Source organism: Camelus dromedarius, chromosome 5 (genome assembly GCF_036321535.1).
Source record: "Camelus dromedarius isolate mCamDro1 chromosome 5, mCamDro1.pat, whole genome shotgun sequence".
Lineage (NCBI taxonomy): Eukaryota > Metazoa > Chordata > Mammalia > Artiodactyla > Camelidae > Camelus > Camelus dromedarius.
In genome coordinates this window covers 8,467,374-8,494,258 of record NC_087440.1, presented here as the reverse complement: position 1 = coordinate 8,494,258, position 26,885 = coordinate 8,467,374, and the positions used below count along the sequence as shown (strand labels likewise).

The window sequence follows — 26,885 nt, the reverse complement described above, 5'->3', positions numbered from 1 at the left end:
AGTAACCCTGGATAATTTGTTTTCCAAGGACATGGGGATCCTGAATGACACAAAGGTGTGCTGTCACACCCTACCTGCCCAGGAACTTAAGAATCGCTAAGGCCACTGAGGAAGGACAGACCAAGAAGGCATGGTCCCCCTTATGGATGGACATAACGTTGTTTCCAGCTTTTCACTGTTACTGGAGTAAACACTGCCTCGGTGTGCTGGGCTGGGTGGCTTGGCAGCAGCAGTTTACTGCCTTAAGTTGTGGAGGCTGGACGTCCGAGGTGCAGGTGTGGGCAGGGCTGGCTCCTCCTGAGGGCTGTGATGGAAAGATCTGTTCCAGGCCCCCTCCCTGGCATGTCAATGGCAGACCCGTCACATCATCTTCTCCCCCTCTGTGTGTTGATCTGGGTCCAAATCTCTTTTTATCCAGATACCAGTTGTGTTGGATGAGGGCTCATTCTAATGACCTCATTTTAACTGGATTTCCTCTGTAAAGACCCTATTTGCAATTAAGGTGCTGGGGGTTAGGACCTCATACTTCCTCTGGGAGGGGGGAACAATTCAACCCAGACAAACATCATGAAAGAACAGGGTGGTTCACTGATTCCTTTATTTATTTAGGAGGGAGGAGGGAGGGGTTATGGGGTGGGGCTGGAGGGGACAGAGGAAAATTACCTACGAGAGGGTTAGGAGGGTCTGCAGGACTGAACTAGAAAGCAGTAACACTGATGCTATAGTTGGAAAGGAGCAGTGCACATCTGTCAGCACCCGGTGTGAGTCCGTAGTAAGGCCTACCTTATGCGTGAGTACAGTGGGATACTACTCAGTACATTCATACATGTTTCTACCATCTTGAGATTTTTATATATACAGTATACGATCTGTTTTTTTTTTTAATAAATGTACAGCTTGAAAAAAGAGATCCTTCTTGTAATAGGTACAGCATTAATCACAAAAACCAACATGGGCCAGCCACATTCCAACTGAAGACCCAGAGCAAGCCTGGCGGACAGCCCTGCTGGTCCCAGCAGTCACCCAGCGCCCCGGCGGGAAGTGCACGCTCAGCCAAGCCCCGCCGGCAGGGAGCCGGTCCTCCCTGAGGGAAGGTGCCAGAGGAATGTGTGTGCAGGTAAGGTAAAGAAGGATGAGAGAAATGTGCTCTTCAATTAAAGGCACTTGTCAGCGGCCGCGTCCAGCCATTCCCCGGGCCTGGGGAGCGAGCAGGTGCTGTCTTGGTAGAGCCAGGAGGTCTGCGTGGACCTCGCCTGTCCTCCCACCAGGTTTAAATAGAATAAATAAGTCTTACTGGATGCTTGCTTTGCCCTCCTGGGTGCCTGCGAATAGGCTGCCTTTTAGGATCATTTACGGAGCAACATTCCCTGTCCCCAGCCCAGCTTTTCGAGGTCCTCCACGGGGAAGGCGCCAGAATAGCTCCAGGCCTTGGAGAAGCAGCTGCTCGCCACGGGGCAGGAGAGCCCCCACACGTCCCCTCCCGTCTCTGCCTGGAGCCCCTGCGTCCCTGCGTCCGAGCCTCCGTGCGCCTCAGATCTTGGTCACGTAGTTGTTGGGGAACAGGCCCTGCTTGCCTCGCAGCCGACCTGTCCACCAGCCAGAAGGGTCTGCAGGGAGACAGCGGAAGTGAAGGTGAGCAAGGCTTTCTGCCCAGGCCAGATGCGCCCCGCTCCCGAGGGTGCAGCCCACGGGCGACGGGACTGAGCTCCATCCTCGTTCTTTCCCTTCTTAACCTCGATGTGAGGTTTTGCTGCCAGGCTCCAGCTGCCGGCCCTGGGGGGTGTGCCCAGCCTGAGACAGTTGGGTTGCTCCCCTTGGGGCCCCGGCATTCCAGCCTCCCCCACAAGCAGTCCTGGCCCTGGAGCAGCAGCTGGGTCGGCAGACCGTCTGGTGGAATTGGGGTCTGATGGCTCCAATCGTGCTTCCCCCCTTTTCTTCCATGGGGGCTACTCCCCTGCTGCACCTTTCACACTCCTCAGGCCATCTCAGAACCCTTCTGGGGGAACTCACAGGCAACACCTCACAATCCTTACTTCCCACCTTAGCCCCAGACCCTTCACCAGTAATGAGCATCTGGTATATATTCTTCCAGATCCTCTTCTGTGATTATAAACACATTCTTTTTCTTAATGGAGGTACTGGGGATTGAACCCAGGACCACGTGCATGCTAAGTATGCACTCTACCACTGAGCTATACCCTCCCCATTACATTCATTTTAAACAGAACATTCTGTATCTAACTATTCTGCATCTTGCTTTTAAATACTCAGTAATCCTTCCGTGTGTGTAACTCATTTTGTAAACAGTGGCACTATATGCCAAAATTCAACCATTCCTTTATCGATGGACATTTGTTCCCCAATTTTTCACTATTAATGCAATAAATGTCCACACACATCTTTATGCCCATGTGCAAGTAGTTCTATAGGATAGATTCTCGGGTCAAAGAACATGCACCATCTATTCTTCGTAAGAAAAGCAAAATTACTTTTTGTAATAGGTAATACTTTGAACCGTACAAAAGGATAGAGTGAAAAGAGCCACCCAGACCCCTTCTCTGAGGGTGAGCAGTATGACTTCTTATACTTTCTTCCAGAGGTATTTCATGACTATAAAAGCAAGTAGTTACAAAAACTACCCCCTTTTGTCCACAACTGATGGCCTACTACATGTTCTGCACTTCTTCTAACCTTAAGACTTCAGATCACTTCCTATCTGTATGTAGAGTTTCCATAGCTCTTAGATGCCACTGCTCAGATCATTTGCCTATTTTCCTGTTTGTTGTTGGTCTCAATCTTATTGATTAGGAGTTCTTTACATATTAGTGAATCTGCTAAATGAGTTACAGACAGCCCGCTTCTCATTTTTAACTTTTTATGACATTTTAATACATAAGCAGTTGAATCAAATGGTCTATTTCACAGCTTCTTAGTTTTTTTTAATCACTTTTAGAAATCCTTTCCCATACTGATAGTATTTCTTTGATGCAGTTTGTTTCTTTGATGCAGTTAAATATTTATTTACTTGGGACTTATCTTGGGGGGGGGAAGGGTTAATATATAAATCCAAAGTAACCATTCTGACATGGGCGTTTTACAATTTTGGTAAATACTGTTAAATTCCCTTGCCAAAAGTCTATTCCAGCAGTAACTGGTGAAAGGAGGTACCTGATTTACCTGACTAAGCACAGCTCCTACAATCCACCATTTATTTACAATGACAAAATCCAGCAAGTTCTGAAAATGAAGTTTTCTGTAACTCATTTGATGGCAAAACTTGACCTGATCGGACGTGGGCTTGTTTATGATGTCTCTTTCCGCCGAGTGGGAAGGCTCTCAGGTCCCACAGCAGAAACACTGAGGCTACGTTGCTGGCCTGGGACCTGCAAGGGGTGTTCGATGCTCTATGTTGTGTATATACACCATTATCATCAACTTCCCCGCTCCTGTCTCTGATTTCTGAAACTCGAACGATTTGGTTGAAGGAATGTGGACCGTGTCACATTTTCATCTTCGCTGGTGCCACAGGTGAAAGCTTCACTTCGCATTTCACTGATGAAGGAGGTTCTGCTGTGCACTGCCTGCCTCGGGAGACTGTCCACTTTGGGGCTGGATTACTTGTCTTACTATTCATGTGGAGGAGCTACTTATATATGGAAGACATTTTTTCCTAGTCTGTTTCCTATGACTTAACTTTGCACCTAGTGCTGCTCACTGTATGTCGGTTTTAATGTAGCCTTTTTATGAGGTTAAATCCTATATGGTTTTTGAGTTTAACAGCTTCCTTAGGAAGGCTTTTCTCACCCAAAGATTAATATTCTAGGTTTATTTCTAAGACTTTTATAACTTAGTTATATATATTTTAGATCTTTAATTCACCTGATATTTGTGTATGAGGTAGAGATCAAACTTACTTTCTTTTCAAAGTGGAAGGTAATTGCCTGTCCTTTCCCCTATTTCAAATGCCCCGTTTATCATGTATTAAGTACCTGCGCGCACGCGGGTCTGTTTCTGGTGCTGTGCTGTCCTGGCTTCCTATACATCTAGCCCTGTTTACATTATAGCAATCATTTATAGCACGTTTTGATAACTTCTCAGATTCTACATTTTACACAGATAACTGGTCAAATGATACAGTACACATGACTTCTAGAAAATTTTGAGAAATGAAAAGTAATCCTCAGAAGTCAACACTTGAGGCCACTTAACATGTTCTATTCCATGTGTTTTATATTTTCACAAAATTGAGACGGCAGTCCATAGTCTCTAACCTTTTTCCTTTCCTCCATGAACAAGTTTCCACTTTAATAAATTTACTGTCCTTTTGCATCATTATCTTTAACACAAAATTTTTTGCACCCAAGTTCACTGAACAGACACAGCAGTGCTGACGTCACTAATCCCTGTCACTGCATGTTAGGTCATTTCCCGTATTTTTGCTGCACAAAGCTGGTGATAAAAAACCGGTTTGTGTTACTAAGGGTTTATTTTAATGCTTATTTATTCCAACTTTTGAAGGATACTAAATGGCTTAAAATAGTAACACCTGTAGAAAACCAGACAGTTATAGGAGGTAAAGCTAGTGCCCAGAGGCTGTTTAGGAGGAGGCTGGTCCTAGAATTCTCCCGGGAGTGAGCGCAGGCGCTTCCTAGAACTGCCCTTGGCCACCTCTTCCTGAAAGCTAGCCCTGCCAATGACCAGGCCACTCTGGCTCCACCTCACCCCTCAAGACATCATCTCTGGGATTCTTGCACCGCAGTCTAGTGTCCGCTCATTTTCCTAAAACAACTCGCTCTTTCTAGCCTCCATGGCTCCCCCTTCTGTCTCCCATCCCTCACCACAAATGCCATTTCCTTCACGGTGCTTTTGCTAACATCCTAAGTTAGGAGTTACTGTTGTTCTTCATGCTTCCATAAGCAGTGATATATTTGAGTCCATGTATATTATATTCTAACTTACCCTCTCTACCAAATTACTAAAGCCTTCAGCCAAGCCCACGGACCACTTTTATAATGAATGTTACAGGTTACCCCCCTGGCTTCCATTCCATCTACATGAGGAGACCCGGAAGTTTGGGTGGGACGTACCTAAATCCCGCTTCCCGGGGCAGTCCCCACCGGGTCTAACCCACTCAGGGTACAGCCTGTCTTCCTACAGAGATTGGTTCAGGAATGGACACATGACCAATGTGGTCCAATCTGAGTGAAACTTAGAACTTCTGTCCAATGGCTAAGAGAATAACTTTCAGAGGTAACGTGGATTTTAGACATGGAGCTGGTTGTAGCCCTTTTTTGGCCTGGAACTGATGTAGCCCTTTTGGTACCATGAGGAAAAATGGCCTGAGAAGGAAATATATACAAAGAGGGCAAAGCTAAAAGAAGCATTAAAAAAAAAAAAAAAAAAAAGCTGGAGTCTTGACCAAACTGAGCTTAAAGCCTGACCTACCTCTGCAAGTTTCAGAAGCCCATAAATTTCCATCACATTTAAACTCATTTTTATAGCAATGCGACTATATGCCCTTGGAGGTGGTCCCACTCAGCCAGCCAGCCAGCCAGCCAGCCAGCCAGCCAGCCAGCCAGCCATGCACCTACCTTCTTTGATAATATCGATAATGTCATTGGCATTGAAGCTGAGTTCGTCTGTGTCCTGAGCATCATAGGCATACAGAGCCTTGCACTGTGGCACCTGGGGCTTGGGCTTGGGCTGGGGCTTGGGTCTGCCTCCGGCTGGGGGAGGCCGGCTGGTTGTTTGTCTCCGGACCCTGTGGAGAGAGTGGAGGCAGGTGAGACGGGACCCAACAGGAGGCAGCAGCACCGGCCGATTCAAGTTCAAATCCAGCTTCAACATTAGAAAGACATGTCACTCCCTCAACTGTCTCTGAGAATAAAACAGTGTCTCTGACAAGGCTGTTGCAAAAGCACAGAGTTAGCTCTTCATAAAGATGGGCTGCTGCTGTGTCCCCAGCATAAAAGGAAGCGTGGAAAAGACACATACTGCTACCAAAGTTAATGAAACATAGTTGTGCATCTAAAGGATAAAACAGTCATGTACCTATCCTCCCCCAACTATGGAAGCAGAACTGTGCCACAGAAGCCCGCAAGTGTCTCTCCTCAACTGTAATACCTCCCAGAATGAACCCCCAAGCTTTCATTTTATATTAATGCTCCTTTTTGGAGTTTTAACCATGCACATAAGTATCCCTAAACAATACTTGTAGCTTCCCCCCGCCTCCTTTTTTTTTTTTAACTGTGTAAGAGGAATCACATGTTACGGTCACTCACTCCATGTCTGCAGTGAACATTGCTGGTGCACGTAGCTGTGGTTCATTCATTCTCATTGCTTTACCCTGTTCCAGTGCATCCAAATCCAATCCACTATTGATGGTCATTTGGAATGATTCCAGTTTCATTACAAAAAAATGCTGCTATGGAATGTTCTTGCACAAAAGTTTATCCAGACTAATTTCTTAACATCAGCAGTCTTGACACTCTGGGCAGATAATTCTTTGTTGAGGGGGCTGTCCTGTGCTCTGCAGAGAGTTTAGCAACATCCTTCACCTTTACCCCTCGGATGCCCAGCAGCACCTCCTTCCTCCCCTTGGTCAAAAATACCTCCAGCACTGAAACCCTAATCCAGGTCTGCTAGCTTTAAATGTAGCCTTTCTACATACCACACTGCCTCCAGTCACCATTCATACATACATTGTCTCTGCGAATGAAAAATACGGCCTGCCATATCAGTAAACAAAGGATGCTGCAGCCATCAATTGCAGCCCTCCCCCCCAGTGGTGCGCCCCGAGAGAACTCAGGATGGAAACAGGGTGGCGGCATCACCCGCTGCAGCCACCCCCAAGGGTGCACGCTGAGGAGACTCGGGATGGGAAGGCACAGCCAAGGTGCACATCAAAGGAATGATTCCAGTGAGCCCAGACTCTTACACCTTCCCATACATGGAAAAGCACTAAATTCCTCAACTTTAGATACCTGGTTTTCTTTAATTAACAGTAATCTTTTGATGGTCCAATTACCTGGTTGCAAAAGCTCCTATATATCCTGGCTCCTCCCTTATCTCTCTGGAGCTGTCCCTTAGAGCTGTCCGAGAGGATGTCTCCCAAGCTTCAAGTCCTCAGAAATGTCCACTGACTGAAACATAATTCTCAACTTTTAGGTTGTGCTTTTTTTTTTTTTCAGTCAAGATCTCAATGTTAACTACAGCTTGTCATTAATTAGCAAGACCTTTAAACGTCTGGAACAACTACTTATTAAATACGTTCATAAAATGCATTTAGGAAAAAGAAATATAGAAAACACCCCCCCCCCCCCCTTTGCTTAAGGACTAACTATACTAAGGCTGACATTCATTTCCTTCAAAAGAAACTTAAGATTTCTTTCTAAGAGTGGTTGGGCTGAAAACATAGTGGGGCTGGTCAGGTCTGTTAACACTTGTGGGAGGAGAGAGGAAAAGGGAGGGCATTTCCTGGGGCCTGAGTTCTAGAAGGAAAAAGCACACCCAGTTTTGAGCTGCGCTCTAAAGAAGGCGGAGCCCCACCGTCCTTGCTGAGGTCCGGTGATAATGGATGCTCCTGGTTGCAGGATGAGCGGGTCGGACCATGAAGGGCTGGCTAGGGATAAGGGGGCGCTGGCTACCAGCTGAGTGTAGTACTGTCCCCAGCAGGGGCGGGGGTCCTTGGGTGCTTCCTGGGGTTCCCTGTGTAGGAGGGAGCAAACCCGAAGGTAACTCAGGCTCCACTCTCCTCAGACCCACCCCCATCCCCACCTTCCCACCCCAACCAAGCACTTTTCTTGTATCGTGGAGCAAAGGCATGGTACAGATCATTAGCATGACATCACTTCCTTCCTCATCTACTGGAAATCCCCATTCCCTGCTTGAGAAGTGCTTGCTTCTCTGAAAGCTGGCTGGGCAAGCAGGTTTTTAATTAAGCAACCTATATATTAGGGGTGTGTCAGCATTTGGTTAATAAGAGCCATTAGCCTGGATACCCCAAGTCATCTGATTTCCCAGCAACAAGAAATGGAGTGGGTATGAGCATTAGAACACCCTGGGAGGGAGGAAGCCTCCAGCCTGGTGGCTCCAGAGAGCAGGGTTGGGAGGGCCCATGCACATATGCACACGTACGCGTGCAGGCTCACATGCGTGTGCACACACACTCCCCAGATGTTCACAGATGGAGATTTGGTCTCATGTCCAGAGGGAGAAATCTACCACCACTAATGCAGGTTGCTAAGGCATCTGCAGCCCAAGAGTACTGGGACTTAGGTGCAGTCTCTGGGCAGGAGATGCAGCTGAATGACCTTCTGAAAAGAAGGACCATCCTGCCTGCAGCCATCCTGGGAGTCGGCCCCCTTGCTCCTCTGCCCATCTGCATCCAGCACTGACGGAGGCCTCCCAGTTCCTCCCTCTTCATGTCTTTCCTGCCAGTTGCCTTTCTGGGCTCTCCAAACATCACCCCAGCTCAGCATTTATTAGCTCACCTCACCCTCCACTGAAAATCCTTCTAACATCCCCGCTCTTGGCCTACCCAGTCCCTGCCAGGTGTGGCCCTGCTCGCTCCCAGCACCCCAGCCTGCTGCAGGCCACACCGGCGTCTTCTCACATCTCTTGGTAGAAATCTAAGCCCTGGTTGGGGTTGGGAGCCCCTGTCCACAGACTTTTATAGCCTACATCATATTTGCTGGTGAAAAATACGATTTTCCCCTAAATCAGGAATAAAACAGGGATGTCAGCTCACCACTTCTGCTCAATACTGCACTGGGAGCTCCAGCCAGAGCAGTAAGTCCAGAAAAGTAAAAGGCACACAGATAGGAAAAGAAGTAAAAATACCACTGTCTGCAGATAAGATGGTCTTGCCCATAGAAAATCCTAAGGAATACACTAAATGGCTATTAGGATAAAAAGATTCAGCAGGATAGAATGCAAGATCAATATATAAAAATCAGCTATATTTCTATGCACTAGCAATGAACAATCCAAAAATGAAACTGAGAAAATTACACTTACAATACCTAAAAGATAATATAATACATAGGAATAAATTTAACAAAAGAAGGATGATTCTATTTATATGAAATGTCCAGAAAAGGCCAATCTATATTGACAGAAAGTAGAGTACTGCTTGCCAGGGGTTGGGGGAATAACAGCTAAGGGGAAGAAAGTTTCTTCTTGGGGTGACAAAAATCTTCCTAAATTAGATGATGATAATGGTCGCACAACTCTGGGACTATGCTAAAAACTGCTGAATTGTACTTTCAACAGGTGAGTTTATGGTACGTAAATTATATCTCAAGAAAGCTGCTTAAAAAAAGGTAAATTGCACAGGCCCCACTTGGCTCCACAGCGCTCTGTTGATACCCAGAATGTATGCAAGCAGCTGCTGGGAGTCCCAGGTGGGAACCAGGGCAGAGCGGAGGAACGGATGGAGCTGAGGCGGGCTGTTTAAACATCTGTGTGAACACAACCACTGCATGGTCTTTGATCCCAAGGCATCAGAGCCTACTTCCTCAGGATAAGTCAGAGTAAAACCAATCAAAGTAAAACCTCAGGGATTACTGGGAAATTTGGGCTCCCGTGTACAGTAGACCCTTGGCAACCGCGGGCTTGATTGTCCCAGGCCCTGGACAACTGCTACCATGCAGTGTAAAGTCATCTGGTCATTTATCACTTGGCTGAATGGGGTTCACAGCACTCCACAGTTGGGAGGGGAGAGATCCCAGGGAGCTCTGAGAGGAGGTGTTGTTTGCTGGGGAGCAGAGTGTGGACCAGGGGACTGTCTGATGGGGAGCGGATGTGGAGGTGGAGAGCAGCTCCGCATTTTGCAGTAGGAAAGGTGCTGTTCAGGCAACCCTGAGGTCACCACTGTCCAGCTCTTTCCTGTTTAAATGTCCTCTGTGACCAGCAAGGGATATAGCTGCTCCAGGTGGGCAGCACCTTTGCAAAGCAAGCCAGTTACAGCAAAGCCCTCCTCCTCACGGGTCACTCCTGCGTCATTCTCACATCTACGCATGTCTTCACTCTTCTTGTTAGTGTTGACAGATGGGACATGGTCTGGGAACCCCTACCTGGAGCCCTGGGCAAGGCACTGTGCTGGGTATTTTCAGACGTTACTTCCTTTACCCTCACAACACTTCCACGAAATGACTGACGTGGGTTCCTAGAATTTCCTGCTGGCTTCATCACTGGACCGCATGAGGCTTATGCATCAGGCCACCAGAGCTCCAGCCACACTGATCTTTCTGGCCCCGGGTTCTGGTCATGCTCCCCACCCCCCAGCCAGCACTGTAAATTCCTGCTCAGCCTTTGGATCTAGTTTCACCCCCTGCCACACCCTGTGGTAGCCCCCGCGCCTGCTCAGAGCAGGGGGTCGATGCAGCGGTCCAGGGGGCGGGGCCTGTTCTCACCACTGCAGCCCCTGGACCCGGGGCCAGGCCCAGGGAGACCATGTGGCCTCACTCCCCAAGCTCTGAAGGAGTAGCAGCAGAGGGAACACCGGCTTTGGAGTCAGTCAGTGCCCTGCGTTTGAGGCGCCCCTCTGCCCCCAATTGGCACGTGACTTGGGCCCATCACTTCACCTCTTTAGGGATCAGTGTCCTCAGGGGTTAAAAAAAAAAGGGATTCAGGCAATGGCCCAGGCCCTTTTTCTAGTTCAAGGAAGACTCTACAGAGAGCTTGCAACAAAATCTCTACTATCAGATGTACCGTGGAACACAGGACGCCTTTGCCGATGGGGCGATGGCTGTCTCCACCTCCCCACGCTGGAGACCAGAAACCACCACAGAAAACGTCGGCGAGAACAGCCACTTTCCCGTCTGCTGGACACTCAGATCAGGCCATCTCCTCCCACCACTAGGTGGCGGTCGTGTGCAATCAATAACCCAGGGCGAGACCACGGCTTTCGGGGACCTGCCAGAAACTGATTTAACGGGGCCTTTTAGGTGCCTGCAGACTCGACTCACACCCACGGGAAAGGAATCCAGACTTTCTCACACAGCAAGCAAGACCCTCGTGCCCCGAGAAGTTACACTTTCAGGAAAGCGCTTTGTCTAGACTTATTCTATAATGCATATAGATCATTTTGGCTTTAGGTCATATAGGCTTTAGATCATTTTGGTACCAATTGTATTTTATGATAATTTGCACCAAATAAACCTCACATGATTGCAAACTGTTATAAAAACAATTACTTCATTGGGATAATGAGGGTTGGAGCAAGAATTTCAGACTCACAAAGACAGTTATTTGTCCTATTGCCATTTCAACAATAAAGGTTCACTTTATACAAATTTGTACGTAGTTAAAAAATTCCTCATCTCAGAGCAAATACAGTGTTTCATTATATGTAACTTTGGCACCGTGTAATTTAGATTTCCTGTTACTGTGTGATCCATCATTTCAGGGTAATTTGTATAGTCAGCCCTCCATATCTGTGGGGTCTGCATCCCAGATGTGGATTCAACCAACTGCAGATTGAAAATATTTGGAAAAAAATTCCAGAAAGTTCCAAAAAGCAAAATTTGAATTTGCTGGGCAGGGCAAATATTTACATAGCATTTACATTGTATTAGGTATTATAAGTAACTTAGAGATGATTTAAAGCATACAGGAGGGTGTGCATAAGTTATATGCAAATACTGTGCCATTTTATATAAGGAACTTGTGCATCTGCAGATTTTGGTACATGGAGGATGTGTGTGTAACAGAATCAGTCCCCTGAGGATACCAAGGGATGACTGTACACATGGACCACTTCATTGTGTCTATTCTTCATTAAGAAAACAAACACACAAAACAGCTCAGCTATAGTACCTTGCTTTTACAGCAGGCCCTTTTCTGATTAGGGCATTAAGACACCTAATAATGCAGTCAGATCATAACCCACACCATAAAGTTTCCAGAGTAATCAAGCACATTGCATCCATCTTGCTTTGTGCAAACTTCACTGCTAGAGAAGTCCTGTGTTAGTGACTGGGGAGTCCAAGTGGTGCCTTTGCCCTGAAACATCCGGATGCCCACCGACCGACCTCTGAGCCCTCCTGGACAGATGCCCGGTCTCACCAGATGCCAGAAGCCCACGAGAACACAGAACGCCAAGTGACATCAATGACCACAAAGCACTGTAAAGTGAAGGACTGTTCATTCACTCTTCATGGGATGTGAGTTGTTATGGTGATTAGAACAAAGGATGTTTAACTAGAAAGAGACTGGAACAGTATAGCAGGAGAGGGAGTCTAAGACTATGTTATTGAAACGCAGCTCGTGTCTGCTGCAGTGTCACCTCACGGCTCTCTGCGCTGCTGTTGCTCGGAGCCCACAGAGAGCGGCCCGGCTACTACGTGTGTGTGTGCCGGGGTGGGGCGGGGGGAGCGGCTCCCCGACTTGTCCCCTCGTCTTCGCTTCCCTAGGCTGCTCATCCCCACCCCTCACCCCCATTAAAGCCAACAGTGCCGAAGCTTAGACCCTCACGGAGTCCACAGCTCTCTGCAGGCCCAAGGCTTGAGTTCTGGAATGTCCTCATGGGGCTTGGGGGTGCCTACTTTTCAATTCTGGTAGAATATTATTATTTCCCTGCAAGACCAAAGCACATGAATAACAATCATAAAACAAATACAAATAAACTTCCAAGTTGCACTGTGCTTTATAGTTTACAAAGCCCTTATTTAATCTTCAAGAAACCCCAAGTGGGCTTTCCATTTCTATGATTACTAGCTCAACGATACAGGTGAGGACAGCCAGGTGTGGGGAGATTAAGTCACATGAGGCAGCGCAGCGGGTAATTAGTGAACGATTCACGTGCCCAGCATGTGGCACACAGAAGGCACATGGCTCAGTAAATATTCAATGAATGAATCAATGGAGGAAGGAACAAATGACCCGGGTCTCAAGCCGAGTCCTTGCAACTGTGAATCCTTGCTCTGCATAAGGCCAGGCCACCTTCTGTGAATTGCTCTGCGCTCCCACACTTCTGGGGTACTGGGTCTGCCGAGTCTACGCCAGGGTGAGCTGGGATTAAGCTTTCAAATATCACTTCTTTGTTCTGCAGATGTGAAATTTATGTCTTGGAATTCCAAGAAGGAAAATAATGGCATTTTGTTTCATTGGCTCTTTAAAATGTGCTCTGTTCCAAAAGGTTGAATCTATAAACATTACTGGAAACGTGGGAATGGATGCCAGGAATTCCTAAGCTTCGTGTCTGCCTGGGCCAGGATACGGCTGCTGCTCCTGTAGACTATGGGTTGAGAAATATTGCTATTGGACACTTGTTAGAAATTCTAAGCCCCTTGAAAATACGACTCCATTAGGGGAATCTTGTCAAGAGACACACAGGCAGCATTTAAATTCTTCCATCGACCCCGCCTTTGCGGCATGGCCAGAAGCCCCACCACGGAGCACTTTTCAATATTTTTCTGTTTCTCCAACTTCTAGTTGGATTACTCTCTGGAGTATCTCGAAATTTCCTGAAGTTGTCCTCCCATAAAATGGACCAGAGGATTAAAAAGGCCAACAGAAAAGACATTGCCAGTCCTGGTTTTAATGCTTCCAGCAATGACCTGGGCGTAGATTATGTACCTCTCCGTTTCAGGAGGGAGGATATGAAGCACGCTCGATCGGCAAATCAAGTGAAGCCAGAGCAAAGGCTGATGAATGAACTGCTTATGTGATTCTTGCTTTACTGGTTCTCATTCCCTGAGAAGCAGGAAAGGCCTCGAACCTGAATCAGACTGTTCAAAATGACAACAAAGGCACTGCAAGATAATGACCCCCTCTAAGTCTCAGTTTTCTCGGACAAGGTTAACAGCGACGGTGGCAATCACAGCTACCATGCCACGGCACACACGTGGCGGGACCAGGGTGCAGAGTCCAGTTGGGGTGGTCACTGCTTTAGTGAAGACTTCATGCGCTCTCCAGAAAAACCAAAGCAAAACAAAAAACTCCCCCAAAACCCAAAATTGACCGAACCCAAAATAAACTGACACAGACTTCCCTGAAGTAACCCGAGGTGCTACCTACACCATTTGATTTTATCCATCTATGTTACATGATCCCAAAGAAATGACTGCTTAGGCTAAATGTGTCTATAAAAAGAAGTACATTGGGGACGGGGGAGGGAAAGGAAAGATGAACCCAAGAGTTGAAAGTCCAAGGCGAGTTGGTGGTAATCTCCCTCTTACAGGTTGGGAAAGTCAAGGGCACTGATGAGAACTGTGATGCCAAGAGAAATTTTCATCTTTATGGAAAGATACAAGCTTGGGATCTGGAAATTCCGTTTGCTCCAACAACCTCCCATGGAATAAATGCAACTCACGTTCTCTTACCAAAGAGGAGCTGTTAAATGTAGGTAACCACGAGGCTCCTGGAATGCATGTCTAAGGTCTTGGCCCACATTAGAAATTATTTTAACTGTCATGTGTTTCAGAAAATACATACTAAGTGAAAAGCTCAGCAGCTTGACCAGAATGTGATTTCTTAAGGAATATTTGCATCAGAGCAGATTGAAGGGTACAAAGAAGAGGCTGGCTGGAATTCTTGGGGCTCCAGCACTCAGTGTGCCTAGTAAGAGTTTTACACACCAGTTTTATATACAGTCGGGAAACTCTTACTGCCTTACTGCAGTGGTTGTGAAGGGCACGCCCTCTCCTTCCAGCCTGCCAGCCCTCGCCAAAACAGCATCACGTCTGCCTGATCTTTAGGCCTGAAGGAGGTATAGGGCGTTAGAAAGTTCCAATCAGGAACCGCGCAGCTGAGGGCTGGAAGGGAGCAGCCTCGGGTAAGACACAATGTTCCTCAATTGCCTGTTTTGGGCTGACAGATGCTCCCTGCTGGCTGGTGTGCAAGTCTGTAACTTGCAAAGCAGGCTGGAAAGATGGTTTCGCTTGCCAAAACCAAAGCAAGTAGGAAGCTAGCAGACAGAGCTAAGAGATTTGGCGCATTTTGCTGACTGGTTTTAATCCCCTGCCTACTTTGGGAAGTCAAACTGGGCCCAGGAAGGCTTGTGTGATTATTTTAGTGAAGTCCGTCCAACTGAATAGTGCAGGTCTGGGTTATGGAGCAAGAATCCTGTTGCCTCAACACAGAAACTGCCCTGGTTTTATCAAAATGACTTGCCCGGTGGTTTTCAAGATGTCAGCAATATCACCATCCTCTGAGAACTTGGTAGAAATGTGCATTCCTGGGCCCCGCCCCAATCCTACTGAATCAGAAACAGCGGACACAGGTCAGGGAGCCCTCCAGGTGATCCTGGTGCACAGTGAGGTTTGAGAACTAACTCTTTAGACCGAGCCCATCAGGTAGACCATGATCATTGCAACTGGCGGGATACAGGTAGGTACACGAGAGCTGGGGGAGCAAAAAGAGAGCTCCGATTAAGAGTGACATCCGCTCTCCCGACGGCCATCGGCATAAAACTGAGGTGCTCTCCCCTCTAAAGCCCAAATGAGGTAAGACTTGCTAGGGGCAAAGGAACCCCAGGGGAGAGGCTGGTGAAGCTCTGGTAAAGCTCCCAAGAGCTCTGTGGTCTTGGGTGGGGCCTAGAGGCGAACGGGTGGCCACCCTCCCAGAGGAAGGATCTGTCGCTTCTCACCCAGCACGGCTCTATTTTGTACACAAGTCTCCTGATCACACGTGAACCTCTTTTTTTTTCAATTATTCTAGAGATATGGCGAGAATGGAAAACGGAGGTGGGCAGGAGGGAGGGGAAGTGGGGGCTGCAACGACCCCACTGTGGGGTTCAGCAGAGAAGGACACCCCTCACTGAGAATCACATGGAGTTGGAAGATCCCTTACAGCAAGTCACCAGCTCAACCACCATGAGATACGGGTTGTACCACCACCTCCGTCAGCACCAACACCATCATGGTCATCGAGCTACAGTTGAGTGAGTGGACTCTCACATATGTTCAGGACCACAGCAGGTACTTCATGTATGTTATTTCCAGTCCCCTCAACACCCCTGCAAGCTTGGTGCCCTATAGTGGTGCACAGGTAAGGAAAACGAAGCTCAGAGAGGGAAGTAGCAGGTCCGACTCTAGACAGGTAATAGGGGCTGAAGCAGGATTCTCATTCTTATCTGGCATTTGACAATCTCACTCTGCAATATTCCTGCCTGGAGATTTCCACCCACCCTGTGCCTGAATACGTCCAGGGACAAGGTGCTTCTTACATTCTAGGACAGTTCATCTTGGGACTACTGGAATGTGCTTTTGTTTCCTGGTGCCAAGATCTACCTCCTGGTAGAGGTCACACACTTGCCTTGAAGTTGGCCCTAGCTACATGCCCGGTGACTCCACAGGACACGTCCAACCCCCTTTCCACACTGGCAACTGCATTTCTACACGGAGTTAAGGAATCTTCACTTCCTCCAACCGAAAAGCCTTGGTTTTACCACTCTTCACTTTCTGTTACAGAAATGCAGAAAGGCTCTCATTTTAAAGCCCAGAAGACCCGTATTCATGAACAAGCATGTACACCTCACAGGATGCTGGGATGTCACTCCTTATGTTTCAGTGAGCTGCTGTGTTTATGCAACTTCAGGCACAGTCATAAGCCAAAAGCCCCACTATTCCTCAACCATCCCAGAGAGGAAAAAGGTCACAGAGCAGTAAGATCACAGGGCTGAAGGGGACACCTCTTCTGATATTTCCAAGAGCAGCCCTCTCTGGAGAATGAGTGATGTGGTATCAACTTGGCTGTACTTTAGGAATGGCATCCAAGGGCCTCCCAGCCTGGGGGCTAGATTACAACATGTGTGGGTGGGAAACTGAACTTGAGAACCATGCACAGACAGCCCCCACAAATCCTCGAACCTGGGTGTGACTGACGGAGACGGAGCACAGACAGTTCCCCCAAATCCTCAAACCTGGGTGTGACTGATGGAGACCGAGCATAGACAGCCCCCCCCGAGTCCTCGAGCCTGGGTGTGACTGATGGAGACGGAGCACAGACAGCCCCCCCGATCCTCGGACCTGACTGTGACTGATGGAGACGGAGCACAGACAACCCCCCCGAATCCTCAAGCCTGAGTGTGACTGATGGAGACGGAGGTCTCCCACAGGCAGTGACTCTTACCCTGCGGCTCCCTGGTCTGGGACCTTGAGGAAATCCAAGCTCTCCGGCGTCTGTGACACTCGGTCTGAGCCAACAGACTGCTGCCGTGGCAAGGGTGGGCGGGCCATGGAGGTGTACAGGCTCTTCTGATGGGACCTCTGGCTTTCAGGAGCATGGGGATGTGGCACAAACTGGTTTTTGATGACTCCATTCTGGTGGTATCCTAGGAAGAGGAAAAGAGGTGAAAACAAAGTTTAACTTTGCTAAAAGGCTCTCTAAATTTTTTCCAACTATTAGCCAAAAGCAAGTTACTTAGCTTCGCCTGGACTCAGTTTCCCCATCTGAGAAAATGGAGGGCATAACTGCTAATACATTAAGAAGAATAGAGCTAAGACATTGTAAATTGCCTGATGAGTGCCTGGTACAAAGCAGACGCTCACACATCCACGTTGAACTTGACAGTAGAACCACCACATAGATGTTCAGGGTTTCAAAGCCCACAGTCAAGAAAAGGTAATCCTGCAACTAGTTGGCAGGTGCATTCTTAGGTTTAAGAAAAATGATGAGGTTATGATTCAAGAGAGGGCTGGCAGGCAGCTGTTTAAACAGCTGGACATCCATATTCAAGGGGTCGGTCTTGGGTGTCCTCTGCAGGAGCCCCAGGCTGTGGGAGGTGGAAGGAGCATCCCACACAGGCAGGGCAAATGTGGCGGATGGTTGGATCAATCCTGATAGAGCAAGGTCTCCTAGCCAACTGTTCCTAGTCAAGATCACATTAGCCAGTAAGTAATGGATTCTGGCGCTGGGCTCCAAACCACACGTCTGGGCTGAAGGGGCATTATCGTTCCATGCTGTGTGTGATGAAGCCCTTATCTCTTCTTCCACTGACAGATCTGGGCAGGAGGGAAGGGGAACAAGACTCTCCAAGGCACACTTTGGTGAATCCATTCTAAGACCTCTTCCATCCAAATTAAGAGAAGAACTCTCTGGTACCAGTGGGATGACCCTTAGTTTATACGCAGGACTAGAGTTCACTTTTGGCTCTGTCTCTGATAGCTGTGTTGACCTGAAGCAAGGCACCTGACCTTTCAGAGTGTCAATTTCCTCATTAAAGAAACAGGGAGCTTGGTGAGACCCCACTTGCTGCCAGGGTCGCCAAGGACAACAGAGGGCCATCCAGAGCAGGATGTGTTCTGGGGTCATGATATGCAAAGGGGGTCCACTGATGGGTTGCTCTGTGCTGTTCGTGCCCCACCCACCCTCGAAAAGTTCAGAAATTAAGAGTATGCATTTAGAAACATTCACAGCAGTTTCACAGACATATTTGATGTCTGCTGAATCTCATAAGACCTTTTGGCTTGTATTTTAAAATGCTTTTAAAATTTCATTCTTCTAGTAATTTTTATTACATCTTACAAAAGTAAAGTTTGTGATGGACTGAAAATTAAGGCGGAAAGAAAACATAAACCAAACCAAACAAGCCCTGGTCCTTTACCAAAGATAGTATGAGAAGTGCTGACCGAAAGGATTCGGGTCCAATTGCTCATTTCACTGATGAAGAAACTGTCACATGCAGAGGTTGGGAGCCATGCTCAAGGTCAGGTATTTGGTCTGAAGCAACTTTAGCCAACCTAACTGAGGCCAGTGAGCTTTCTAGGTGGTCCGGCCAGGATTTTGCACGGGTGGCTGGTGCATAAGTAGTAACACAATGCTACACTGGTTCTCTTAGCTTCCTTTGTGCTTGGATTTTCTTCAAGGATAAAGGCAGAGGGGAAGACAGACAGGGCCAGGCAGGATGAGGACTCCAGAAGAGATGAAAATTAGTTTCTCGCTGGTGGGCATGGGCGTCCATATTTTAGCATACAAGTGTGAGATTCCAAGCCAGGACACAAAAGAAATGCTTTTTTATTGCTTATCTTGGACAATGCTATAAATCGTCTGGGACGATTTGAGTCAAGAGCGGTCCAAAGATGACCCTTTCAGATCTACAATCCTAAACTTATTAACATCAAACATTCTGGGAGGCAGGGGTGGGAACAGTTCAGTGGTAGAGCACGTGCTTAGCATGCATGAGGTCCTGGGTTCAATCCCCAGTACCTCCATTAAAAAGAAAAATCAAACATTCCGGGGTCTGTTTTTTATTAACTGAATTTTGTGCATGATGGAGCAATATTTGGTGAATTCTGAGAGAGTTCTTCCCACACTAAACAGGTTTTTAAGGGCAAAAACTCTTATTTATTCAGGTTTGGATTTTATTCACTTGCATGCTGTATTTTTATCATTAAAAAATGAGAAAAATGAAACATAAGCTCTAAAAAAATTTTTTGCATCAATTTTATAATTTTCTCAGATATTTTATTTTCTTAGAGCAGTTCTCTTTGATTCTACCTGACTGAGAATAAAGATTTTCTATTTATTCATTAAGTTTTTAACTAGTTGTGCAATATTTTCACGGTGTTTGGCTGGAGCTGGGTAGTGGTGGTAGGGTTACACCTGGTAGACGCCTATTTCCATGTAGGCAGCATCCTACAACTTCAAAGCTGAGGACATTCTGGCTGTTACCGACAAGGAACTCCTTTTTCTCTGACTGATGTACAAGGCCTTTCCTAAAGGAGTAATATTACCAGGTAATGAAATGCAGCCAGAGTGCTAAATGCAGCCATCAGCTAAAACTTTCCCTGAATTTCGGGGTCACATGTAGGGCCATCGTGTTGAGAGGATGACACCTGGCCCTGAACTGGCTCACGGCGGACTCCTGCACGGTCGTTTATCTGCTAACGCGTCTCCTCCGGATGTGTTTACTCGGGAGGCTCCCGGCCAGCGGCCCCAGCCTGTGGCCGCGCCAGGCTTACCTGGGGGCGGAGGCGCGGCTCTCATCGGGTAGTTGGCATTGTGGGTCCTGCCGGGGTAACCCCGGTTCTGAACGGTGTTCCTTCGGGTAGGACCTGAAATAAACCAGCAATACAAAGTGAGAGTCAGCGCTACTGGCTGGTTTCAGGCTCCTGATGGTTTTTGTGCTCAGGGAACACGCGTGAGAAGTTTGGACCGCAGGTGTGGGCGGGTCTGCAGGAGGCCGGCTGCACTGTCCGCGCAGCTCTCGGCTGGGAGGGGCCCGAGGACACGTTGATGGAGGCGGGGCTTTGAAATGTGAGACACAAAGGCTTTACAAAGAGGCATTAATAAGCTTGCAGAGGGGTTTCTATTTTTGTAGATGTTCCAAAGAGACAGATGCGACAGCGAGCGCCGGCGCTCCGGTTCTGCCCGCGGCGGCACAGAAGCCGAGCGGCACGTCGCGTCCCGGGCGCGCAGGTCCGGGGCGCTGACACCTCTGCTTCCGCCCAGAGCCGCGCGCGCCAGAGGCCGTGCGCTACGGTCTTCCAAGTAAACGCAGGGACCCCGAGGGTAGGAGCAGATCTGTAGCCCTGACACAGGCGTGCAGAGTGAGAAGGCAAGCGGTGGTAATGGGGCTGCACTGCGGGCCAGAACCAGGGCTGGGGCGGGAGGGCCGCTGGGGCCAGCTGGGATCTCTGCAGAGATGATGTGTCAGAAAGGACAAGAAGAAACAAGGGCTCCAGTAGGACATGAAGGGGGGCAAGATTAAATCAGCTGGAAGCGGGGTGCAGGGGGAGTGCCTTGTAAAGGGAACAGGGACAAGGCAGGAAGAGCACGAAGCAAAGGAGCCGGTCTCGGGTCCTGGGGTGAGAGTACCTGGCCAGGGGAGGGTGTCTCCTTCCTGCCCCTCCTCCCCATGCAGATGTAGTAAAACTGTCTTAGACACTGTATTGGGGTCTACTGAGCACTGCTCACACATCCTGCTGGTGATCTGCAGTGCTTCTTTGCCAGGCTCTGTGCCCTGGGGTCTGAGCCCAATGGACTGTTAAGCCTCTGCATCCCAGTTGGCTTTGGCCAGTGCGAGGCACTGGTCGGAGACACCAGCACCAGGAGAGAGCAGTCAGGGCATCTCTTCTACCTGCTTCCTGCCTGCATCCTTCATTCGTCTCAGCTCTTTCCTCCCGCGGCCCCTTCAGGCTTAGGGGTGATAGTGATGCCCTGCTGTTCCTTGCTCCTGAGTCCCCACTTTGTTTCCTTAACCCTGCTCATACCTCTGTGAAGAGTCCTTTCATGTAAAACCCTCTTCAAAGATCCCACCTAAATGTGCTGTCTTCTGGCAATTGCCAATTCATACACAGATAGACACCAACAGTTCCTGAGTGGCTGTGTCTCTGTACTGTATTAGTGAGTTACAGCACGTGCCACCGTGCACATTGTAGACAGGTGTCAGAGAGGCCTGTTTTACGGGGGTGGGTATAGCCCATTTGTAAAGCATGTGCTTAGGATGCACAAGGTCCTGGGTTTAATCCCTAGTACCTCCATTAGAAAAAAAATGTTCTTTTAAATTAAAAAAAAAAATGTAGTCTTTAAGGAAAAAAGAAGGCTATTTTGTACTTGGCATATTCTTCACTGATCATATATATGGACTGCCTTCTGTAAAGATACCTACATTACAGGAATACATAGCACATATGATTACTTTATGCTGTGTGTTACAATTTTATAAATATCATCTATAAATAGAAAAGAATCAGAGGCCAATAAAGGAGTTAGACTGAGATGTGAGTCAGTGCATGTGCGTCTTCTAATGACGCACCTGGAAGTGAAGGAGGGCGATACTAGACGTGAGGCAGAGTAACACAGTGAAGCCCTGCAGGGAGTGGTAAACGTGGTCAGTTTCTTTAACATGGACAGAAAGGATGAGGTCTGTATTGTTGACAAGATCAGAGTGCAAAGGGCTGGGAAATTTAAAGCCAACAAACTGACTTGTTTTAAACACAATTAGTACTGTAATGCCAGGAATGCGCCACATAACCATTAAATCATTCAGAAAGGTTTAACCCGCCCATTTGCCTTGGTGTCGGTTTAGTTTGAAATGTTTCAAACTGAAGAAAATCCCAGCCCCAGAAAGCAGTAAACGCGCAGGTTCTTTCCCCTGCAGATCCGAGCGTGGATAGTGAGCGTTTGGCAGGAGAAGGGTTCGGCCCAGAGCAGGGTGAGGGAGGGCCAGGCAGGGAGCCCAGAAGCCCCAAGCCCAGCCGAGGTCCCACCCGTGTGGCCGCGAACACTTACGGGAGTTCTTGGGCAGCCCGGGTCCGATGCTGACCTGCAGCACTTTGTTGCTGGGCTTGAGGATGGCCAGGTCACCGAAGCCCTGGTGGAACTGCACTTGCCGGGAGCCCCCTGCACTCCAGGGACCCCAGTTCTCCTTTTTCAACTTGAGTTCAAGCCTGCGACAAGCATAATTAACAAGTCGAGACCATGTTAAAGCAAACGGAGGTGAGTCCAGACACAAGACACGCGCCATCACAGCCCCCGAGTCCCCGAATGTCCCACCAGTAGGCTGTATTCTGCACTGAGCTGGGGACTTGCGCTCCCACTCCAATCACTGTCTTCTGCTAGGAGCCTCACTCCACTTCTGTCTGCTCTGCTGAATAAAATATTCCTTTATTGCTCATATATAAACATTTGCCTTTCCTAGCCTCACCTTGGTGACCTTTGTCCAGCGGGTAAGTAAAATGCACCATTCGATGAAGTCATTATTTGACAGAAGTGCATAAGTGACCTTTTCAAAGTCTGTGGCAACCATCTGGACTCTCTTCTGCAGGTCCTAAGAGCCCACCAGAAAAGTTGAGGCACCCAGGGCTCCTTGAAGCCACTGGAGCCAGTCAGACCCCATGCCGCACCCCACAGGCCTCCCCGCCTCTCAGCCTGGACCCCAGGACTGAGATCAAGGCCCCAGATCGCAACTTACGTGTTGCTAAATTTCAGAGGTAGTTGCTTCTGGGTCTTTTCCTCATAACGCTTTGCTAAGAGGCTCAAGAACTCAGTCTTGAAGACGGATTCAAGCAAACTGTCATACTCTTGCTCGTGAAGAATAAAAATGTCGTCCTGCATGGTGCTGCAGAGAGACGGGACAGACTCGGTGAGAGCTGCACTTCTGTTTATTCCGTGATTTTTTCACTTCTTTTTAAATCCTATAAGACAGCACTAGGTTTCTACAGCCTTTCTTACTGTAATGGATTATCTTTAAAACAAAACACAATAAATTATGTAAATAAAATCGCTAAAATATGCTTCTGAAAGAAGTTTACAGCCAACCAAAAGCATAATTGAAATACTTCTCTCATGTGACTTTTTCCCCTGTTTTTTCAATATGACTTAAAAATCAGGAATTTAAGAGCAATTTAGTCTGTATTCAAACAAGTCCATTTTCAAATTCAACTTCCATGTTCCTAAAATCATAAAATCCAGAATGTTATGAATAGAATGTGACTGAAAATGAACAATTCCATGCAAGTTCCAAGTTAGCAGAATTTATGATATGGTTGTACTTACTGTATTTTTAATTTTTTTTTTTAAATTGAAGTACAGTCAGTTTACAATGTGTCCATTTCTGGTGTAATTTGTAGCTACTGTAATAAATCCTAATGGCAAGAACTGTGAGCTCAGTCATCAACAGGGAAGCCAAAGTCCTAGGTTTCATACGCCCTTTCAGGAGCATCTGGGTATTCGGTGCTCTGCTATAGTGCAAGCCAGGTCTGTTGACTGTCCAAACACACCAGAGTCCAGAGAAATAAAAGACAGGTGCACACACAGCGAGCACAGTCACCACCTTAACACACCTTCGTGGGAGCTGCATGTTTGGACCGGGTAGGGCTGTGGGGAGACTCACAGCTGGAAGGGAGGGAACGTTGGGAGCTGTGGGAAGAACGGCAGAGAGAGGCTGAGGCAAAGCCAGTCCCGGGGAACACGCTTAGTGGTCAGGGGTTCATTAGTTCCATCCCCAGCCCCAGCCAGACTTTGTGGAAACCACAACGCACATATGACTGAGAGTTTTTCTTCCCTGGTTGTTGCATGTGTAGTGCAGCGGAGGGAGGCCACCACCCCAAAGGCTTCATGATACACAACTTTACCACCACCTCCAAGCAACACTGTCAAGCACCTAAGACAACCCTATAGAGAGTGACATTTCATTACGGATGGTAGGTGTTCTTCCAGGTAAAATAAACAAAGTAAGTGATCTTGCTTCAGTGAACTGACCACAGGAAACTGTAATCTCTCCGAGTGCAGGAAATGCTGAGGACGGGGTTCCTTAGTAACCAGAGCTGAGCTGTGTCACCCAGAGCTATGCTCTGCCCTCGGGGCCCTGGTACCGCCGCATCCGTGGGATGACTGTGCTGTGACACCACCAGACGGTGAGGCAAACACGGAGGACTGGGGTACAGAGGATCCTTGAGGGGAGGGATTCCTCCTCCATGCAGAGTTTGATCCACTTGAACTACAATTCCTCTGGCCTCCCTGTTCAGTGGCAGGACTAGGACAAGGTCGGGGTGGGCGGTCTGTGGGACCAGAGGTCTTCGTGGGCAGAGAGAGCCTGGATGATCCCAGCTTTGTCAGGAACTGTCTCTGGGCCGCAGCAGGGAGCTAATGACTTGTCCCTGATCGAGCCAGATGCTACAGCCACAGCCTCTTTCTCTGAGACCTCAGCTCCTCAGTCTCCCTACAGGAAAGGAGCCTCGTAATTCACAGGAGGAAGAAGGTCTAAGGTAGGACCCCAACCAAGCGGGAACATAAAGGCACACAGCAGCAGCACATGCAGCCCCAGGGCAGGAATGGAGGAAGCTGGTGGCAAAACACCATCACGGGGAAGAAAGAGCGGGGCCCTTCGTGTCCTGTTCACTGAAGACGGGGACATCGAAGAGTTCTTCTTGGATTCAAAGTCAGAACCCTTTACAGGCATCTGGGGACACCAAATGGCCACCTGCGTGGAGCACGTGGTCATGACTATTACCTCCAGAGTTTGTTCCCAAATATCCCCGCATCACAGCCACGCTACCTGCGCACTCTTGTGCTGGCTGGGATACAGATTTTGCAGTTGTGATGAAGACCCCGACAACCTGAGGTTTAAACAACATAGCGTTTTTACCTCTGTCACTCAACAGCATGTACAAAAGCAATTCAGGGCCAACACGACAGTCCTACAGCGCCTGGCAGCCAGGCGTCTGTCTACTCCCCACCTTTACAGGTACCACCCGGAAGTTGCACGTCACTGCTCACACCCCACTGGCCGGCGATGTGTCACATGGTCACACCTGGCAGAAAGGAGCCTGGGGGATGAGGCCTTGGGGTGGGCTGCCGGCTATCAACATGCAGAGGAATGAAAATCACAGGACAGCTCACAATCCCCACTGTACTTCCTTGCTCGTCAACTTTTCCAAACCTGGAATTAGACTCTTTTCTTAAAGTTTGAGGATAATATACCTCAGGGAGTGTGGCCACAAAGCCGCTGCCTAGAAACAGGCAGATGAAAACTCTGTAACTGTCTTCATCACTTCAATGACAGCAATTCGAAATTCCAAAAGGCATTTGCATAAAAGCTGCTCAGAACGGCTCTCCCGTCATTCGGAATTAAGAAAGTAAAGTGCCAGCGTGCTAGCACAGGTCTAAGAAGGCAGCTGCATACAAAGGGGGTGCATACGACGGGGAAGAGGCAGCCAGGACGAACCCCAGATTTGGTGTGTAGGGTGGAGTGAAGCTCCTGCTTTAGCTGCTTGATGCAAAGCACTTGACATGTCTGGGCACATCTGTTTGCCGGGCTGTGCTTTAGGTGGAACAGCGGTTATTCAACAGGGTTAAATCAGCCCAACGCAAGAAACTTTGCGTGGTTTAATGTGCTCAGATTAATTAGGAGTTCCACGATCATAAATAAACAAAGCAAGTAGGCCAAACATCAAGGTCAATTATCAGCATGAGTCTGCAGATGAGAAGAGACTGTTTGGACACTTTGACTTCAACCATCAAATTCAAAACCTCACCCTTCGGTGACCCAGGTCCAAGTGTCAGGAAGCCATCCTCACCCAGGCCAGAGTTTCAGCTCATTTCCCTCTCCGCGGCCCACGCGCCTACATCTGAAAACAAAGCTTTTCCATTTATTTTTTTTCCTAAAAAAAAATCAGACTTATTTTTGGACTTCACCCCCGTCTTACTCATATGCTCAAGTTGCAATTCCTTACAGATGCCCGGCGTGGTGTCCTGTGCTGGAAACTGCGTTACCGGCCACCGGTCTGGCTCTCTACTGTTTCTTCACTCTCCCATCTTTGTGGCTTATTGTTGTACTGCTAACAACACTAGGAAATCTTGTTTTACTTCCATAACCGGTATCTTCTCTTTTTTTCAATTAAAAAAAAATTTTTTTGTGGGGGAAGTCATTAGTCTTTTTTTTTTTTTTAATGGAGGTACTGGGGATCGAACCCATGCTAGGCACTCACTCTACCACTGAGCTATACCCTCCCCCAATAGTTTCTTCTCAAAAATGTTAGGTATAAAACACTGGGTAAGGTCTTAAAGGAGTTTTTTTGGGGGGGGTAGGTTTGTTTGTTTATTTAATGGAGGGACTGGGGATTGAACCCAGGACCTCATGCATGCTAAGCACACACTGTACCACTGAGCTATACCCTCGCCCCAGGAGTTTTTTTCCTTAAAGCTAAAAAGGCAGTTTCAGCTAGGACAGCCGCTGCCTTTATTTAAGCCTTAAAAAAAATGTTTCCTGCTTATGAAATAGATGCTCCTTTTAGTAAGCTAAACACTACAGAGGTGAAAAGAATTCTACCATTCACAGAAACCAATGACACCAGTTTGGGAATCCTACTTAAATTCTGTGGGAAAGTGCAGATACACGTGGTGTTAGGCCTCGGCACCGGCCTCCCAGGAGAGGCTTCCCAGGACCCCCAGGGGAAAAGGCTCACTCCCATCTTTTTTGCACTCCAGGAGTGTCC

The 26,885-nt window shown here is 48.0% G+C and overlaps 1 protein-coding gene across 1 annotated transcript in view; it reads right to left on the bottom strand.

Moving 5' to 3' along the window:
• Nucleotides 1–580: 580 nt before the first annotated feature.
• Nucleotides 581–26,885, bottom strand: part of MYO1E (myosin IE) — a 190,671-nt gene continuing 164,366 nt past the window's right edge. The window contains exons 23-28 of the mRNA XM_031452972.2: nt 22,862–23,008; nt 22,180–22,337; nt 19,908–20,000; nt 17,077–17,278; nt 5,592–5,761; nt 581–1,607 (exon numbers count right to left, since the gene is read on the bottom strand). Of these exons, the coding sequence (XP_031308832.2) occupies nt 1,531–1,607; nt 5,592–5,761; nt 17,077–17,278; nt 19,908–20,000; nt 22,180–22,337; nt 22,862–23,008 (847 nt within the window). The 3' untranslated portion in view covers nt 581–1,530. The remainder of the gene's footprint in view (nt 1,608–5,591; nt 5,762–17,076; nt 17,279–19,907; nt 20,001–22,179; nt 22,338–22,861; nt 23,009–26,885) is intronic.